This window comes from Pseudochaenichthys georgianus, unplaced genomic scaffold, assembly GCF_902827115.2.
Source record: "Pseudochaenichthys georgianus unplaced genomic scaffold, fPseGeo1.2 scaffold_2096_arrow_ctg1, whole genome shotgun sequence".
Classification (NCBI taxonomy): Eukaryota; Metazoa; Chordata; class Actinopteri; order Perciformes; family Channichthyidae; genus Pseudochaenichthys; species Pseudochaenichthys georgianus.
In genome coordinates, this window is record NW_027262781.1 from 3,103 (window position 1) to 23,068 (window position 19,966).

At 43.5% G+C, this 19,966-nt stretch overlaps 1 protein-coding gene across 1 annotated transcript; it reads left to right on the forward strand.

Moving 5' to 3' along the window:
* Positions 1 to 392: 392 nt before the first annotated feature.
* On the forward strand, positions 393 to 19,937 carry LOC117441882 (inactive dipeptidyl peptidase 10-like; the record flags this gene model as incomplete). The annotated part of the gene is made up of 15 exons (XM_034077900.1): positions 393 to 445; positions 1,301 to 1,382; positions 2,342 to 2,462; positions 2,707 to 2,861; positions 2,953 to 3,050; positions 7,709 to 7,832; positions 8,504 to 8,545; positions 9,624 to 9,728; positions 11,678 to 11,769; positions 15,495 to 15,542; positions 16,982 to 17,100; positions 17,224 to 17,271; positions 18,755 to 18,853; positions 19,274 to 19,340; positions 19,746 to 19,937. Coding segments are annotated over 15 exons (1,445 nt in total), but the record flags the coding sequence as incomplete, so codon positions are not given.
* Positions 19,938 to 19,966: the final 29 nt, after the last annotated feature.

Consider the following 19,966-nt stretch of genomic DNA (forward strand, 5'->3'; position numbering starts at 1 on the left):
TGGTTAAGCAACACACCAATCAGAGAGCAGCAGTGAGCACACCTGTTTTATATTTGTATTCTTTATTTCTCATGTATTTCCCTTTAGTGGAAACGTTTTCACTTATAAACGGCAAAGTGGCAAGGCTTGCCCGCCCTGCGTTGGGGGGGCACAGTGACTCATTTGGGGGGGGCATGGCCCGCGAATGACCCCCCATGACGCCGACCCTGAACATTTCCCATTCGTGGCATAGTGTTGCTGCCCTTTAAAAAATCCCTGAGTGCTTTGGGGAGACTTAGGGAGGGCCAACACAGCGTCCTGTTGCTCGTTCTCTAACCGACGGTGTCCTTCACAAGCTTTCTTTTATTGTCAGTTTGTTTCTGAGCACAGCTGACCTCCTCTGCCTCTTTCAGGTGTTCTCTCAGTCCTTCACTGCCTCCTATGCTATCTACAATGTGAACACTGGGTAGGTGGAACACTGAATACTCATGCATGGGCTGCACCGGGCATGAGCGTCACTGCAAGCAGACCTTTAGACCTTTTGCAGGGTTGAAAAACGTTCCCTCCTTCATCGAATCAGAGCCTCATGTTTCTGTCAGACATGCATCCATTCCCAGGGTCAGAGATTCATGTTCTGCATCAGGTCAGTGGAGACCCCCTGTGGAGGAGGGGCTTCCGGAGCAGCAGCAGGAGAGGACTCTTTAAAGTGGAGACACTGCATACTGATATACACCTGGACATCAGCAGGAGAGGACTCTTTAAAGTAGAGACACTACATACTGATATACACCTGAACATCAGCAGGAGAGGACTCTTTAAAGTAGAGACACTACATACTGATATACACCTGAACATCAGCAGGAGAGGACTCTTTAAAGTAGAGACACTACATACTGATATACACCTGAACATCAGCAGGAGAGGACTCTTTAAAGTAGAGGCACTACATACTGATATACACCTGAACATCAGCAGGAGAAGACTCTTTAAAGTAGAGACACTACATACTGAGGACTCTTTGAAGTAGAGACACTACATTTCACTGCCTGAGAGTCATGTTCTGCATTAAGTCGGTGGAGACCCCCTGTGGAGGATGGACTTCAGGAGGAGCTGCAGATCATTGCCTGCCCCGGAGGAGAATGTGCAGATGGGAAATGGAAACAGAAATCTCTTGCATGAACCCATTCTCTGTTTTGTCCCTCCCCCCTTCTGCATCGTGCTCTATTTGTCCTGCAGTGGACGGACCTCTGAGGGGTTTTAGCAAGACGCTGGTCCCTAAAGAAGGAGGAGGCTAATCTTTGAGTGTGTGTGTGTGTTGCAGAGATCTGCAGGACCTCAACCCTCCGGAGAATGAGAAGGCGGCGCTGCAGTTCGCCTCCTGGGGGCCGCAGGGGAACCAGCTGGTAAACATGACTCTAATGCACCTGAAAAGTATCTGAACAGCAGCAACTCTTTGAAGTTATTATCTTACACTCTATCTTAAAGAGGCCCGATTGTAGGTGTGTGTGCCAACGCTTAAATCCTGAAGTTCCAGAACACAGTGACATGACTATCAAACACTCGCGTTCCTATTGGCTAGCTCTCCAACACATTGTACTTGTAAAGTGAGAGGAGAGGACTCTTTAAAGTAGAGACAATACATACTGATATACACCTGAACATCCGCAGGAGAGGACTCTTTAAAGTAGAGACACTACATACTGATATACACCTGAACATCAGCAGGAGAGTACTCTTTAAAGTAGAGACACTACATACTGATATACACCTGAACATCAGCAGGAGAGGACTCTTTAAAGTAGAGACACTACATACTGATATACACCTGAACATCAGCAGGAGAGGACTCTTTAAAGTAGAGACACTACTGTTTCCTTGCCTTGTTTCTGGACTCTTCTTATCTCGGTAAGATAGCGATTCACACTCTTATCTAAGAAATGAGAAAACAAACAACAATCCCGGTAAACAGCAAACACAAGGAACACATCGTACTAGAAATATCAGCATGTGGTTCCTGCTGTGTCATCTTGTTCATTATGATAAGAATATATCCTCCACCTTCACAGTGCACTTCAACAGACTCATGTCAGTGGTGGAGGATCTGCAGCTGCTGTAATGATCTGTTTTACACTCATCATATAATTCATATCCCTCCCTGTGATGTAATTGGCTCTTGCAGCTTATTAACCGGAGAGAAAAGATGTGTCGGCTGCTGTTCGCTGATTTATCCGCTCTTGGCCGACGTCCTGTACTGGCAGTTATAAAGCCCCCCCTCCTGTGTGTGTGAGATAATGGATTTCTGTCTGTGTGTGTGTGTGTGTGTGTGTGTGTGTGTGTGTGTGTGTGTGTGTTCTCCCGCCAGGCCTTCGTGTTTGATGGAGATATTTACTACCAGCCAAGTGTGTCCAGCAGAGCGCTGCGGCTCACCGACTCTGACCCCGAGCAGAACCTGCAGAACGGACTCTCCGACTGGACCTACGAGGGTGAGGGGGTGTGCTGCTAAAATCTGCAAGAGTCTGATAACAATATTCAATATCTTGTTAAGCTTGTGGTAACATTTCTAACTGAAAAACCTTCAGATGAGGAAACTAGAAATGCAAAAACACTGACTGATTCAAGATGTTGGGACTCATTCCTGCACAAAATTAAGAAATGAAACTTCAGTTACCATCATGTGTGGTGGTAGGTGCAGGTGTTGGGTCTGATAACAGTATGTGTGTGTATCAGAGGAGGTTCTGCTGTCGTACGCGGCTCACTGGTGGTCGATGGACGGAGCTCGGTTAGCGTATCTCACCATCAACAACACGGCCACCCCTGTGATGGAGATTCCCCGATTCTTAGGGGGGCTCTACCCCTCCAACATGCTCTTCCCCTACCCAAAGGTATATATGCAACACTTCAGACATGGCTGCTGGGGTGCTGGAGTTTATCGGATAAATATCTGACATTGTGTTTTTGTTGTTGTGCTGCCAGGCTGGATCCAGCATCCCGTCCGTCGGCCTGTTCGTGGTGAATCTGTACGGCCCGGCTCACACTCTGGAGATGATTCCTCCAGACGCCCTCAGAGCCAGGTACTACAGCGTCATAGACTTTAAAGGTCACCTATTATGCAAAATGTCTCTTCTACATTGAGTTCTTTGTAACCAAGTCTCTCTCAGAGGGGCGTGGGGAGGGGCTCCTTATTTTCATCTGAAGTAACAGACAGAGAATCAGCACTTTGGAAACAGGGCTGAAACAGAGGGGATTATGGGTAATGCTTCATTGATCTGTTTGGTGTTTCAGCCAATCAGAGACAGGCTCTGGATTTATCTGAGACCTCTGATATATTGATGAGAAACAGTATAATGGGAGACCTTTAAAATAAACATTAAAGGGAACTTTTTGAACCGTTAACTATCACTATACTGAGTCTTAGATTTATTCAGACTCACATTCAGATTTTATTGTCATTACATAGTATATGTACTAGTGACGAAATGTAAGTTAGGCATCTGACCAGAAGTGCAAAATAGCAGTGCATATATATATATATATATATATACAATGAATATATACATTGTAAACGGCATTGACAGTAAAATACACTGAACAAAAATATAAACGCAACACTTTTGTTTTTGCTCCCATTTTTCATGAGATGAACTCAAAGATCTAAAACATTTTCTGTATACACAAAATAACCATTTCTCTCAAATATTGTTCACAAATCTGAAAAAATCTGTAATAGTGAGCACTTCTCCTTTGCCGAGATAATCCATCCCACCTCACAGGTGTGGCATATCAAGATGCTGATTAGACAGCATGATTATTGCACAGGTGTGCCTTAGGCTGGCCACAATAGAAGGCCACTCTGAAACGTGCATTTTTGCTTTATTGGGGGGGTCTGGGGGGTCCGAAAACCAGGCAGTATCTGGTGTGAGGGGTAGGGTTAGGGTTAGGGCTAGGGTAATGTTGTGAATCGAGTGGCCTGTGTTCGTCGTCCATGACATACGCCTGCCCATACCATAACCCCACCACCACCATGGGCCACTCGATTCACAACATTGCCTTCCTGTTGAGCATTGTGCAGTTCCCATACCAGGCTGTGATACAGCTGGTCAGGATGCTCTCAATGGTGCAGCGATAAAAGTTCACCAGAATCTGAGGAGAGAGGTGATCTTTCTTTAGTCTCCTCAGGAAGAAGAGATGCTGGTGAGCTTTCTTTACTATGCCGGTGGTATTTTTGGACCATGAGAGGTCATCGGATATGTGGACCCCCAGGAACTTGAAGCTAGACACACGCTCCACCGCCATTCCATTTATGTGGATGGGAGTGTGTGTGCAGGGACGTGCACAGACATCTGGAGGGGCTATTGCTCTAAACTAGAGAAAGGGCCTCCCCCCCACCCCCCCGAAAACGTAAGAAGTTTTTATAAAAAAAGAAAACCAGGGAAATTGTTTGTTTTGTGGTCCATATCTCATTAACATATCTAATGTTAGGAACTATTAAAGACAAAATGCGGACAATTCTGTTTTAATGTAGTTTGACCATTGTAACGGCTGTGCCTTAAATAAACTAATTGATTAAACCAATTCAATACGCATTATTCTTATTCTTATCATTCTTTATGAGCGCAGTAACGGTAAGGTATCTACTTACTTATTTATTCAGTATTCCATAACTTAATAACAGAGATGGTCAAACTAAAGTAGAGACATGGCAGAAATCCTACAATGAAGCGGGACAGTGAAGAGTTCTCCTGTGAGAGGGCGATCAAGAAAAGAGAGCGAGGGGTGAGGGAGTTTACGGAGCAGATGAAAAGACACAGAGAGACAGAAACACAATAACAAGTATATTTAGGTGTAAATAACCGACGGTGTCAAGAGGAAGTAAAGTCCCCTGGTTTGTCCCCTATACTCTAACTGCCATGAGAAAATTCAAAATCAATTTAAGCATATTTAAAAACTGGGATATTTCCGGGGACAGATTGACCCGAGGATTGGCCACCAAAGCCAGGCAGGCACATGATCACCATAGCCACATGAGGCCGGACCGGACTCGGAGGGCTTTCCTTTACTTTTCAGCTGTCAGATTGTAAACAAAGTCACGTGACGCTCAGATGACAGCGCTGACAAGGTGTGTTTTATCGCAGCGAGACTCTCAAATACTAATTGTGGGCTTATCATGTTTATTCGGCCACAACAGAAAAAAAAGACTTTCGCTCTCTCCAGAGGGGCAGGTCAGCCAAAAAGTTCAAAAGGGCTGTTGCCCGGGCAACATTAGCCCGTACCTGTGCACGTCCCTGTGTGTGTGTTGCCTTTCGATTTCCTGATGTCCACAATGAGTTATTTTGTTTTTGTTGTGTTAAGGGCCAGGTTATTGTCGGCACACCACCACTCCTCCCTGTAGGCCGTCTCATCGTGATTGTGGATGAGGCCGATCACCGTTGTGTCGTCTGCATACTTGATGATGGTGTTTGAACCATGTACAGGGGTACAGTCGTGGGTGAAGATGGAGTAGAGGAGGGGGCTCAACACGCAGCCTTGTGGGACACCGGTATTTAGGCTGAGGGTCATGGAACAGAGATTATCCAACCTGATATGCTGGGGTCTGTTGGTTAGAAAGTCTAAAATCCAATTACAAGGGGGGCGCCGATGCCCAGGTCGTTGAGTTTTGTGATTAGTTTGGAGGGGATGACGGTGTTGAAGGCTGAACTGAAGTCGATGAACAGCAATCTTGCATAGGAGTTGGTTTTTTCCAGATGTGACAGGTTGAAAATGTCCGTCATGACCTCAGTCAGTTGCCCAGCAGAGGCCCTGAGAACGCGGCCTGGGATGCCATCGGGTCCAGCAGCCTTGCATTCATTAATCCTGCTCAGTGTGGTGAAGACGTCAGAAGGTGAGAGTGTGAGGGGCTGGTGGTCTGCAGGGGGAACAGCCTTAGTGGCTGTCTCCTGGTTGTCCCTGTCGAAGCGAGCATAGAAATCATTCAGCTCGTTGAGGAAGGAGACGTCGTTTGACGGGAGAGAGGGGGTGGTGGGTTTGTAGTCAGTGATGGCCTGAATGCCCTGCCACATTCTTCGGGGAGTTATTGAAGTGCTCCTCAACCCTCAGTTTGTAGCAGTGCATGGCCTTCCTAATGCCCTTCTTTTGGTGAGCCCTGGATAAACTGTAAGCCCGTTGGTCACCTGATCTGAAAGCGATGTTTCGTGCTTTCAGTAGTTGGCGAACTTCTTTATTCATCCACGGCTTCTGGTTTGGGTACGTTGTTATCTACTTCAGAGTGGTAACACTGTTGATGGTGGTGCTGATGTGAACACTCAAATGATTTAATTCCCATTTAACCTGTTAAGGGGCTTTCCCCCCCCATTTTTTTACTCACGAAACTGTGTCTCAGGGCTTCTTAAAATGTAATAAACTATTCATGTGTCATACTCATTTAATGGGAATAAACTCAGCTAACTGATGATATGAACCATGTTTACCGAAACAAAACACAAGTCTCACAAGAAGCTAACCTTTTGCTAAATGAGCCCTGAGCGGAAAAATGCTAATGCACTCTAGGTATAAATCGATCGATATACTTATCGGATATGCACAAACAAGTTTATGCTAACAAGCTGAGATTCCACAGATTCTAGAAATATAAGTATCATCACTGAGCGATCAGAACTCGTGACAGGGCATGCAAATACAGACATCACACGACGTAGCTTTAGGTAGCAAAACATGGAGATATTTTGCTGTTATTCTGATCAAAGGTCGTGTTCAATGGCATTAAAACGAGAAAAACGCAGCTGAAGGTTAATCCACAGGTTAATCCAATGTGTCTGTCACTGCTAATGATAGCTTCCAGAGTCTATGGCTTGGATACGAGTCAAAACAACTCACAGACTGCCTTGGGCTGGGCGCTGAAATTGTAGCCCTTGGACCATCAGATCTGACGACGCTGATTGGCTGAAATGATGTTTCGCAGCATTGTACTTTTCAGGTAGCAAGAGTCAGCACTTGGTTGGCTGCTGCTGCACTTACATGTAGGGCTCTTTACTTACCGCCCACGAGAGAGGGTAATGATACACGGGCAACGATTTCTGCGGCCAGGCAGGAAACACATGACTTATCAGTAACTTTAGACATCGTAACACAATTTTAAACGAGATTTTATTGTAGATTATACATTTTTCTGATACCAACTATATAATATGTACCTTGTTTATTAAAAATAAAAATGAAAATATTTTTTTTAATGACAATCTAAAATGTGGGAAGAGGGGGGGCGGCGCCCCTAGCGCCCCTATGGGCCGGACGCCACTGGTTCTTATCACCCGTAAACGGGCCCTATTCATCTTTCCGTGTTGTTTCCTCTCTTGTAGTTCTATAGGTTTTAGTGCATGTAAATGGTCTGCAAAGCGTAAAATCCCTGTGTTTCTCTCCAACACGCCTTTTGTGTACTTCTGGAGCATAATGACATCACTATGGAACTCTTGCACTCCTATTGGCTAACGCTCCGACACATACGTAATAGGCGAAGGGGCGGGACTTCTCTAAGCGGTTGACCAATCACAACAGAGCTGGCCAGCTAACAGACATTTTGCAGCTTTTTCTCTGTGATTAAAGCACACACTGAGGAGTTTGTTGCTTTAATCAACAGCATTTACCATCAACTCTGAACCACATACTTCACCCCCCTCCTCTGCACCTCTTTCCGATCTCTCTCAAATCTCTTTGACTTTCTGCCTCCCCTCCACAGAGACAGCTACATCTCCATGGTGACGTGGATCAGCAGCACCCGCCTCGCCGTGCGCTTCCTGAACCGCGTCCAGAACCAGTCGGTGCTGTGTGTGTGTGAGGCCACCACCGGAGCCTGCTCAGAGGTCAGGAACACACACTTCATTGGAAGATTCTGTTCCTGATTTAACGCTGGATTGATTTCCTTTAGCCCTCTGGATTAATATTTAAGGTGGTCAGCTCCATGAGCAGAATCCTTAGTGATGTTCTGCAGGGTTTATCGCTCTCTTACTCTCTGTACATCCTCAGGTACACATAGCCGATGTATTATTTTTATAGCTTTAATTATTCATATGCATGATCATGGATGGATCACTGAGGCTTACAAAGTGCAAAAGGCAAAATGTCCCCTACAAAGATATGGACCAACCAGGAAGACCACAAAGAGTCTCAAAAAAGAATACAAATAGTAGCTTAAAAAGACAAAAAATAGCTACCAAAAGGCAAACAAATATATATGGCAATAAAACGCCTAAAAAAGACACAAAATGCCTTAAAAATACGAAAATGGCAAAATGATCACAAATACACGCAAAAAGACTTCTAAGTGATGTGAAAAGACTATAGAGACAACCAAGAGGAAGAAGATCTATGAGTCAGTCATTAACGTCTGTGTCTTTGCTCCCGTGTAGAGTTACATTGTCTCATAATCCACTCAAACACATAATCATATTGATTTAGACACTGCTTCTTAATGATCTCCTGTTCGGTTAATGCTGTGACATTGCTCTGCATTGTGTGATTCCTACTTTAACAGAAACACAAAATGGCCATGGACCTAATGCAGAACCAGCGACAGGTATGTGTAATTGTTTGTTTGTAACGTTTTACTCCATCTGTTTATCCTGATTTTGCTTTATCCTGGACTCAGTACTTTTTTTTTTTTTTGACTCAATCTTTTTATTATTTTCTCAGGTATTTAATTATTTTTTCAGTATTTTTCTTATTTTATACATTTTTTAATTATTTTTGTATCAGTGCAATTATTTTTATTTATTGACCTGATACTTGTCCTTATTTTTGACAATTTTCTTTATGTAACTAACCATGTATAATTATTTGCTATTATTATATATTTTTCTTGTTTTGCCTTTTTCTCAGTATTATCTTTATTTTTGACTCACTACTTTCTTTATTTACTCAGGTAGTTTTTATTATTTGGACGCAAATAGTGCGTCGGGGAACTCACGCAGCGTCAGAAAATAAAACCCTCTCTCCTTTCCTCCGTACCCAAATCTCTAAAAACGGGGATACAACGAGCGGATACAGATTTGCTGCCGATTTGATGTCAAATCGGCGGCACAGAAAGTTGTTATCAGAAACAATGCCTGACGTGTTTTGGACGTAATCTCATCTTTGTTTACACTAGCTAACACTCAGAGCTAACCTGTACTGGAGAGCACGTGTGTTTAAAAAGCAGGAAATAAAAAAAGAACTCACCTTGTGATAACCCTGCAAGAGAAAAAGCATTTTTAGCTCCATACTGTTTCAGAGATAATCCTTGATGTGGTTTAGAACAGGATGGCGTTTTATCACAGCAGAATTTAACGTTATCTCCGGTAGAATTCTGATCAGGCATTAGCTCCGCCTTCTCTTTTTTTTTTTTTTAAGCTAAGGACCCAAAATCCACATCTCTAACAGGGCTGCAAAAGAGGGGTGTGAGCAGTATGGCCCTACGATATATTTTTCAAACATAGCAATTTAAGTTGTTTTCAGTATTTTCTATATTTCTTAATCGGGTCTGTTCTTTATTTTTGACCTGTTGCTTTTCTTTATTTTCGACTACATTTATATTTTAATTTCTTTATTTTTCATTCAGTTCTTGCCATTCTTTTTGTATCAGGTCTTTTATTATCTGTTTCCTCCTCCGCCTGCAGGACGTACCGTTGTTTTCTTCAGACGCCTCAGTGTTTTACTCGATCCTCCCAGCGAAGCAGGGCGCTCGGGGCGAGTTCCTCCACGTCGCCGCTCTCTCAGCGCAGGTCAGTTTTCAGGTCCGTTAACTTTCACTTCCTCGGGTCAGACTTCAATAACTTCTGACTCGTTAACATTCAGCGGGGTCTCGTTACACCGTGGGATCACAGATAAAAGCAGCCTCCCTCTCTTCTCTGATGTTCAAGCTGTTTGTTTGCATTGGCTTTCCTCCATCACTCCTAAAGCACCTTATCTGAGGAGTACATGCACTCATTAGACCTAATGGCCGAGCTACACGGTTCAATTCACATTAACTTTATCTATTCCTCCCCAGTGGAGCTATTTAAGGTGTTAATGGTTTTTATTTTATAGAGAAACATATTCAACACAGGCTGACACTGTGGTCATTTTTCATGTTATTATCCATTACAGTGGCGAGCCGTGACTGTTATACCTAGGCCCTCGGACCCCCCTCCCCTCGAGAAAAAAAAGAAGAGTTATTACGTCACAGCGTATACTTCAGCGGAATATCAAAACAGAGGCCCGGGGTGCAAAACGCACCAATGACAGCGACCCTCTACCACACAAAACAACACCATTTATATAAATACCTATCATGACAGGGCACCCACAGCCAAGTAACAATTACAAATGAATTAAGTCGGCACGGCGGCCCGCATTGAAAATGACTTAGGCCTACCTTTGATGATAAATCACTGAAACACAAAGTCCATCCTCCTGTCCTTTTGGATGAAGCACTTGCGGGTCATGCAGCTGATCCTTTGCCACTCCAGTTTATCATTGTAACTCAATCTTGAAAATGACTCGGTTAATAATTTCGCAACGATGTCATCACTATCACTGAAGTGTGCCATCATGAACGAACTTATGCTAATTATAAATATATCGATCATAAATCTATCGATCATAAATCTATCGTTTAGATTTATGATTCGAAAATAATAAAAGTAGGGTAGACATGTGGATATTATCCGGCTGAACAAAACGTGCATTTATCTAACAGGTTCATTTTCCACAGACCTTATTTTGAGCTATTTTCCAAAATCCTATGGAGAAATCCCACTGCTTTCTGTCGAGGGAATCCGAGCGCAGCTTACTTCCGGGTTTTAGGACGCGTCACTGCACCACTTGCATAGACCACAGCGGGCGGAACTTGTCATAAAGTCCGCGAAAATAAAGCCCGCCCATTTAGAGGGAAGATATGATTGGTCAATTGTACTGTCATTTGACATTACTCTCTCGTTGAGTTACTATAGCGGGCCCTCTGTGAATGTAGAGAGGGACCAACAAGCTCTCCCGTCTTCACATAACTCGCAGAGACGGCATTTAACCCTTCACATTCCAACAGAAACTGAACAGGCAGATTCGAAGGATTTATTTCTTTGGAAATATTATTTTAAATACAATTAAATCAAGATATTTTGGTAAAACTAATGAAAAATGTAACGACAAAAAATTATTAAAAAAACGGTTTTTTTTATGTTTTCAAATATTATTTTTTAGAATATTTAGGCCCTCACAGAGGACCTAGAGGGCCCTGACGGCTCGTCACTGATCCATTAAAAAACATTATTAAAAAACGTATTTATTTACTTTCAATTTCATTTCCCCACTTTTTTATTGCATTTATTTTTATTTAAAGAAATGTTTTTATTCATTTTTAAACGTTTGAATTTACCCACGACTACAATTAATGTTAAATGGAAGTAGTAGGTAAAATATACTTGTATGTGTATTTAATTAGATTTTTATTTATGTTACTTATTTGTTTAATTATTTATGGTATTAAACCATTATCTTTATTCCCATTTTTATACACTTTAATGTTTTCATTTTTTATTTATCTTTGCATTTATTTTATATTTATTATTATAAATTGATGAGCATTAGGAAAAGCACTATAAATCCCATGTATTATTATGTATGTATTTATTGTGATGTTTATTTGTTCCTTTTTTCAGTTAATTCCCCCCCCCCTGTTGTCTCTGTCTCTCAGGCGGCCGTCCCCTCCGTCCCGCCTCGTTTCCTGACGTCAGGCAGCTGGGATGTCTCTTCGCTCTGCGCTCTGGATGAGGAGGCCGGGAAACTGTGAGTGTGGACACGAGTTCATTAATTATTATACTATTTTTCATCAATATATTACAGGTCTCAGATATATTCAGAACCCGTCTCTGATTGGCTGAAACACCAAACAGATTATTGCAGCATCCCATAATCCCCTCTGTTTCAGCCCTGTTTCCAAAGTGCTGATTCTCTGTCTGTCCTACGTAACGTCCACACGGCTCCGTCGCGTGCTTCAACAGAGACGCTTCCCATTCACTTTGAATGGGGTGACGAACTGCATTGTGGTTCCGTCGCTTTGCCTCCGTTGCTCGCTTCGAAAGTTGAGAAAAGTTAAACTTTTCAAGCGTCGACGGAAGCGCCAGCCAATCAAATCATATGCCAGGACAAGCACTAGCCAATCAAACTGTGTGCTTGTGTGTCCGGGGCGGGAGATTAATGTGATTGGTTGTTGGTCGCACGACAGACACGCCCACCGGCAAACTTCAACGCAACGGAACCGTGTGGACGTTCCGTGACTTTAGATGAAAACAAGGAGCCCCTCCCCACGCCCCTCTGAGAGACATTTGGTTACAAAGAACACAATGGTGCTCTAGGAGGAGATTCAGGTGATAAGGGGGGGGGGGGGGGGGGTTACCTTGGTTGCTGATTGGCTAATGGTTACTCAAGACAACACATCGTTATGACATCATCAAGTGGCCAAAATCTGATCAGCTCATTTTCAGACAGGTTTTTATAGAAATGGATCAAAAAGAGAGAGAATCTTTGTTCCTGAAACTTCCAGAGTCTCTTTCCACAGAGGGGACACATGTTGATGTAGAAGAGACATGGAGAAGAGGGGACACATGTTGATGTAGAAGAGACATAAAGAAGAGGGGACACATGTTGATGTAGAAGAGACATGAAGAAGAGGGGACACATGTTGATGTAGAAGAGACATGAAGAAGAGGGGACACATGTTGATGTAGAAGAGACATGAAGAAGAGGGGACACATGTTGATGTAGAAGAGACATGAAGAAGAGGGGACACATGTTAATGTAGAAGAGACATGAAGAAGAGGGGACACATGTTGATGTAGAAGAGACATGAAGAAGAGGGGACACATGTTGATGTAGAAGAGACATGGAGAAGAGGGGACACATGTTGATGTAGAAGAGACATGAAGAAGAGGGGACACATGTTGATGTAGAAGAGACATGAAGAAGAGGGGACACATGCTGATGTAGAAGAGACATGAAAAGAGGGGACACATGTTGATGTAGAAGAGACATGGAGAAGAGGGGACACATGTTGATGTAGAAGAGACATGAAGAAGAGGGGACACATGCTGATGTAGAATAGACATGAAGAAGAGGGGACACATGCTGATGTAGAAGAGACATGAAGAAGAGGGGACACATGTTGATGTAGAAGAGACAGGAAGAAGAGGGGACACATGTTGATGTAGAAGAGACATGAAAAGAGGGGACACATGTTGATGTAGAAGAGACATGGAGAAGAGGGGACACATGTTGATGTAGAAGAGACATGAAGAAGAGGGGACACATGTCGATGTAGAAGAGACATGAAGAAGAGGGGACACATGTTGATGTAGAAGAGACATGAAGAAGAGGGGACACATGTCGATGTAGAAGAGACATGGAGAAGAGGGGACACATGTCGATGTAGAAGAGACGTGAAGAAGAGGGGACACATGTTGATGTAGAAGAGACATGAAGAAGAGGGGACACATGTTGATGTAGAAGAGACATGAAGAAGAGGGGACACATGTTGGTGTAGAAGAGACATGAAGAAGAGGGGACACATGTTGATGTAGAAGAGACATGAAGAAGAGGGGACACATGTTGATGTAGAAGAGACATGAAGAAGAGGGGACACATGTTGATGTAGAAGAGACATGAAGAAGAGGGGACACATGTTGGTGTAGAAGAGACATGAAGAAGAGGGGACACATGTTGATGTAGAAGAGACATGGAGAAGAGGGGACACATGTTGATGTAGAAGAGACATGGAGAAGAGGGGACACATGTTGGTGTAGAAGAGACATGAAGAAGAGGGGACACATGTTGATGTAGAATTGACATGAAGAAGAGGGGACACATGTTGATGTAGAAGAGACATGGAGAAGAGGGGACACATGTTGATGTAGAATTGACATGAAGAAGAGGGGACACATGTTGATGTAGAAGAGACATGAAGAAGAGGGGACACATGTTGATGTAGAAGAGACATGGAGAAGAGGGGACACATGTTGATGTAGAAGAGACATGAAGAAGAGAGGACACATGTTGATGTAGAAGAGACATGAAGAAGAGGGGACACATGTTGATGTAGAAGAGACATGGAGAAGAGGGGACACATGTTGATGTAGAATTGACATGAAGAAGAGGGGACACATGTGATGTAGAAGAGACATGAAGAAGAGGGGACACATGTTGATGTAGAAGAGACATGGAGAAGAGGGGACACATGTTGATGTAGAAGAGACATGAAGAAGAGGGGACACATGTTGATGTAGAATTGACATGAAGAAGAGGGGACACATGTTGGTGTAGAAGAGACATGAAGAAGAGGGGACACATGTTGATGTAGAATTGACATGAAGAAGAGGGGACACATGTTGATGTAGAAGAGACATGAAGAAGAGGGGACACATGTTGATGTAGAATTGACATGAAGAAGAGGGGACACATGTTGATGTAGAAGAGACATGGAGAAGAGGGGACACATGTTGATGAAGAAGAGACATGAAGAAGAGGGGACACATGTTGATGTAGAAGAGACATGAAGAAGAGGGGACACATGTCGATGTAGAAGAGACATGGAGAAGAGGGGACACATGTCGATGTAGAAGAGACGTGAAGAAGAGGGGACACATGTTGATGTAGAAGAGACATTAAGAAGAGGGGACACATGTTGATGTAGAAGAGACGTGAAGAACAGGAGACACATGTTGATGTAGAAGAGACATGGAGAAGAGGGGACACATGTTGGTGTAGAAGAGACATGAAGAAGAGGGGACACATGTTGATGTAGAAGAGACATGAAGAAGAGGGGACACATGTTGGTGTAGAAGAGACATGAAGAAGAGGGGACACATGTTGATGTAGAAGAGACATGAAGAAGAGGGGACACATGTTGATGTAGAAGAGACATGAAGAAGAGGGGACACATGTTGGTGTAGAAGAGACATGAAGAAGAGGGGACACATGTTGATGTAGAAGAGACATGAAGAAGAGGGGACACATGTTGGTGTAGAAGAGACATGAAGAAGAGGGGACACATGTTGATGTAGAATGACATGAAGAAGAGGGGACACATGTTGATGTAGAATTGACATGAAGAAGAGGGGACACATGTTGATGTAGAAGAGACATGGAGAAGAGGGGACACATGTTGATGTAGAATTGACATGAAGAAGAGGGGACACATGTTGATGTAGAAGAGACATGAAGAAGAGGGGACACATGTTGATGTAGAAGAGACATGGAGAAGAGGGGACACATGTTGATGTAGAAGAGACATGAAGAAGAGGGGACACATGTTGATGTAGCAGAGACATGAAGAAGAGGGGACACATGTTGATGTAGAATTGACATGAAGAAGAGGGGACACATGTTGATGTAGAAGAGACATGAAGAAGAGGGGACACATGTTGATGTAGCAGAGACATGGAGAAGAGGGGACACATGTTGATGTAGCAGAGACATGGAGAAGAGTCTGTCTGAGATTATTTTATCTTTCTCTCCAGATACTTCCTGAGCGCAGAGGAGTCCAGACAGAGCCGCCACCTCTACAGGTAAACGGCCCAGCTTCCTCCAGACACAGAACTATATCACTCACAGTATTGACTTTATCTCTAAGACAGAATAATGCCATTGATGTTTATGAAATTAAATAGTTCATTAAACAATCCTGAAGGTGCATTCAGACACAATCAGTCAGTAATAGAAGTAAAGACGAAGAAGTATTCATCACGTAATTGCATTTCAAAATATACAAAAGAGCAAATAATACGTAAATATACCTCACAAAAAAAGGAGACACTCAGTATTTCAGAGGAGGGTCTGTGATTGATCCGGTCTGACATTCAAAGTCCTTCCGAGACTCCTCGCGATCTAAAGTCTTCACTGTCAAGCTTTATTGAACCTCATTTGTTTCCTAAAAGTCAATCGGCTTGTCTCAGATCACTTTACCCAGAAGTCACTGCAGTTATTGACTCTCTCCTGAAAGAAAATCAAACTACAGACTGTCCTTCTCTGCTAACGGCCTTTAAGCTTTTCCCCTTATCAACTATATAAGGCTCGGTCTCTCTCTCCTATATAACGTTTAGTTTATATAAGTTGGGTTAGTTGTCAGGGGCCATGTACAAGAAGCACATGCACCTCAAAGAGAGGTCAACACAATGCAATTCAATAACAACATGTGATATCCAGTGGCGCACCAAGACACCCCCCCCCCCGTAGTGGGGCAGCGCAACTGAAATGATGAGCTTTTGACGGCACACTATGCATGGGACCCCTTGAGGGGGTTACCCGACATGTCGTTGCAGTAAATTAAAGGGTGTCGTTGCTGTGGACCTTCTTAATCTACCTTTTTGGGGGCCCCCTTCTGGTCCGGGGCCCCTAGCAGTTGCCTGCCAAGGTGCGCCCCTGGTGATATCACAACATATTTCATACCCAAACTAATACACTTCACATAAAATGCACATTTCTATCTTCAAAATGTAAAAGACTAGATATACTAAGACATTTAAATAAAATAATAAAAAGAATACACATTTCAGAAAGCCAAACTGATGTGTGCACGATTGGGTTTCAATCCATTTCATGATCTGGCACGAAAACCAGGAGAAATCAGTGTCAGCTTTTAGTTTATTGGGAATATTGTTCCATTCTGTTTTTGCCGTGTTTGAGAAAGGGGACGGATGCAGAACCTCTTCCAGGGGCTCGACACTCCCCCCTGGTGGTGGGCCGTTAGTTCTGCACGTGGTTTCAGAGCACCTCTTTGAACTCTTATATTAAGTTGGAGTTCTCTCTTCTGTTATGTAAAGTTTATTTTCTTTTATCTCTAATGAAAGGTTGCTTGTCTCTTATCTCTTAATATTTAAATAAAGTAAAAATGGTACCTCTTACGAAGTTACGTTTTTATCAGTTATATATTTCTTTTCTCTTATTTCTTATATAGAGGTCATGTTCTCCCCTGTGATGTAATAACGTGTTCTGGTCTCTCTGTCAGTGTGGATGTGGACGGAGAGTTTGAGCGCCGCTGTCTCTCCTGTAATCTCATCGATGGATGTCGCTTCTTCTCCGCTGAGTTCAGCCCCAACCAGACACACTTCACCCTGTACTGCCGAGGTAACACACACACACACACACACACGCACGCACGCACGCACGCGCGCGCACGCACGCACACGCACGATATATTTTTGAAACTGATTAAATTGAATAATGTTTGTTTTTTCCAAACTTCCCCAGGACCAGGAATCCCTAAAGTGACACTTCACAGCACAAATGACCCCTACAGTGAGTGTTACACCTAAATAACCACACACACACACCACACACACACACACACACACACACACACACACACACGCACACACACACACACGCACGCACGCACGCACGCACGCAGGGCCCTGACCAATTTGCCGCCCTAGGCATGATTTAGTTTCCTATCCATTTGAACATGATTTAAGTGGGGGGGGGCTCCTCTAAGGGGTCCGGGGGCATGCACCCCCGGGAAGACTTTTTATTTTATATTGAAGCTAAAAGCATCAATCTGGTGCACTTTGAGAGCAACATTAGGAGATCTATGGATACATCTCTCAACACCCAGATGAAACAGAACTGTAAGCAGATTTTCTGTTTCTTTATGGATATTTTACAAATCACTCCCCTTTCAAACTGTATTCTTGTTTATTAATAACAACTTTTTTGTACTGTCAGTATTGTATACCTGTTTTTCACCTGTTCTCTTATTTTTGTATAACTATAAAGATCATATAAAGGTGTGCCTCTACCTCACTGAGCTGAGGTTATCAGAGCCTCTCAGTCTTTCAGGAGAGAGCTCTCTAAAGCTCTCCCCCTCGCGGCCGCTTACAAAGTAAATTCCAATTGTTAATAAAAGCACACAGAAGCTGTGTACGTTTTTTGGGAGTTTGATTTATTTTAAATGAATACAAATACAAAATTAAAACCTATAATTGCACACTAAAACCATTATTTCAAAAAAAGAACAATTTCACATAAACCTCTGGTTTTTACTGGGACTGGGGCAGTTCAACTGGATTTTGGGGGGGGGGGGGTGTGCCATAGTTTATGGGTGCTGTACGCAATATAGGCATAGTTCTGTTAGTATAAGATAATAAGATGTACTTTGTTGATCCAAAATCGGGAAATTGTGTTGTTATGAAATAAAAAAAAAATATTTTCTTTTTATTTCTAACTTTTTCTTTCAATTTTCGGCGCCCCCTATGGGTTGATGCGCCCTTAGCATTCGCCTATACTGCCTATGCCGAGGGCCGGCCCTGCACGCACGCACGCACGCACACACACATACCATGTATACATCACTTCCGGGGACATTACATTGACTTATATGCATTTCCTGACCATAACCAACACATGCCTAACCCTAACCAAGTCTTCACCCTAAAATTAATGATCCCCCATTGATTGATTCTGATATCTACATTTTATACTATTCTTTTTCTCACAGTTTTTTTTATTAATCATGTAATTCTATTAAAGTTGTATGACTTTACAATACAATACAGCTTTTATATAAAGCACTTTAAAACCTCCAGACCAAAGGGCTGTGGAGTCAAATAAACAAACAAAAACATACAAACAATCACACAGCTCACACACCATCACACACGTACAAACTATTTCAAAGCAATAAAAGCAACAATCTAAAGGAGGTCAATGCGCTGAGGACCCTTGGGTCAGTTGGTGATGTATCCGTGGGGTCTCTAAGCTGCATGCATGTGTTGTGGTGCAGGGTTCGTGGTGCTGGAGGACAACGGCCCTCTGTCCTCAGCCCTGCAGGACAAGAGGCTCCCCGAGACTCTGTTCAGGACCGTCTCTGCAGAGCACCACGGTACTGAAGACCCTTCGTTACACTTAGGATGTGAATCCACACAAATCTGTGGATAAAAAGAAAAAGAAGTCAAATAAAATAGATTTATTTGAAAAAATCAACTGGAGCTCTATTTAATGAAACTCATCTAAGGAAACTTGTTTAGTTGTAATCAGGACTGAAGTTAGTTTTACAGATTAAACTCAGTGACAGCGGAAACAAATACGAATATTAAAGAATGGGCTTTTAAAAACATTGAAATGCATCAAAATCAATTTAAATATTGGTTTCTATAATCAGAGGAAACATTTTGTGAACGCAGAAATTATTTCCGTGTGTAACGTGTCAACAATCTGCCAAAGAATTATATAATATTACAAATATTTCTGTCTCTCGTTCGGTCCGGAGCCGTCTCACGAGCCCTGCCTGTTTCTCCCTCAGACCTGCACCTGAAGCTCTCTCTGCCTCAGGGCTACGAGGCCAACCTGCACCCCCTCCTCCTCATGGTGTAAGTGGCATGTGACCTCTGACCCCCAACCTGTCCCCTGAGCATGCTGTTTGGCGGCAGTGGTTCAGTCTGTAGGGACTTGGTCTTGGAACCGAAGGGTCGCCGGTTCACGTCCCGGAGAGGTGCAGCTCCCACTGCCGAGGAGCCCTTGAGCAAGGCACCTGACCTCGAAACTGCTCCCTGGGATAACTGGCAGCCTCTCTGCTCTGTGTGTGTGTGTGTGTGTGTGTGTGTGTGTGTGTGTGTGTGTGTGTGTGTGTGTGTGTGTGTGTGTGTGTGTGTGTGTGTGTGTGTGTGTGTGTGTGTGTGTGTGTGTGTGTAAAATCCCAACAGAGTGGAGAAAGACATTTCCCTGTGAGGGATTAATAATGTCTTCTTCCTCTTCCTCTTCCTCCTCTTCTTCAGGGATGGTGAGCCGGGTCAGATGGTGACGGAGGAGTTCTCTCTGGAGTGGCCCCAGGTCCTCTCCGGGTCTCACGGTGTGGCCCTCGCCTGGGTGGGGGTCCGCAGTGGGGGGGGCCGCGGACAGAAGAGCCCCAGCATGGACCCTCGGAAGCTGGGGGCCATCAGAGTGAAGGATTACCTCTCAGCGGTCGAGTCAGTGACTTTCTCCACTAACTCTCTCC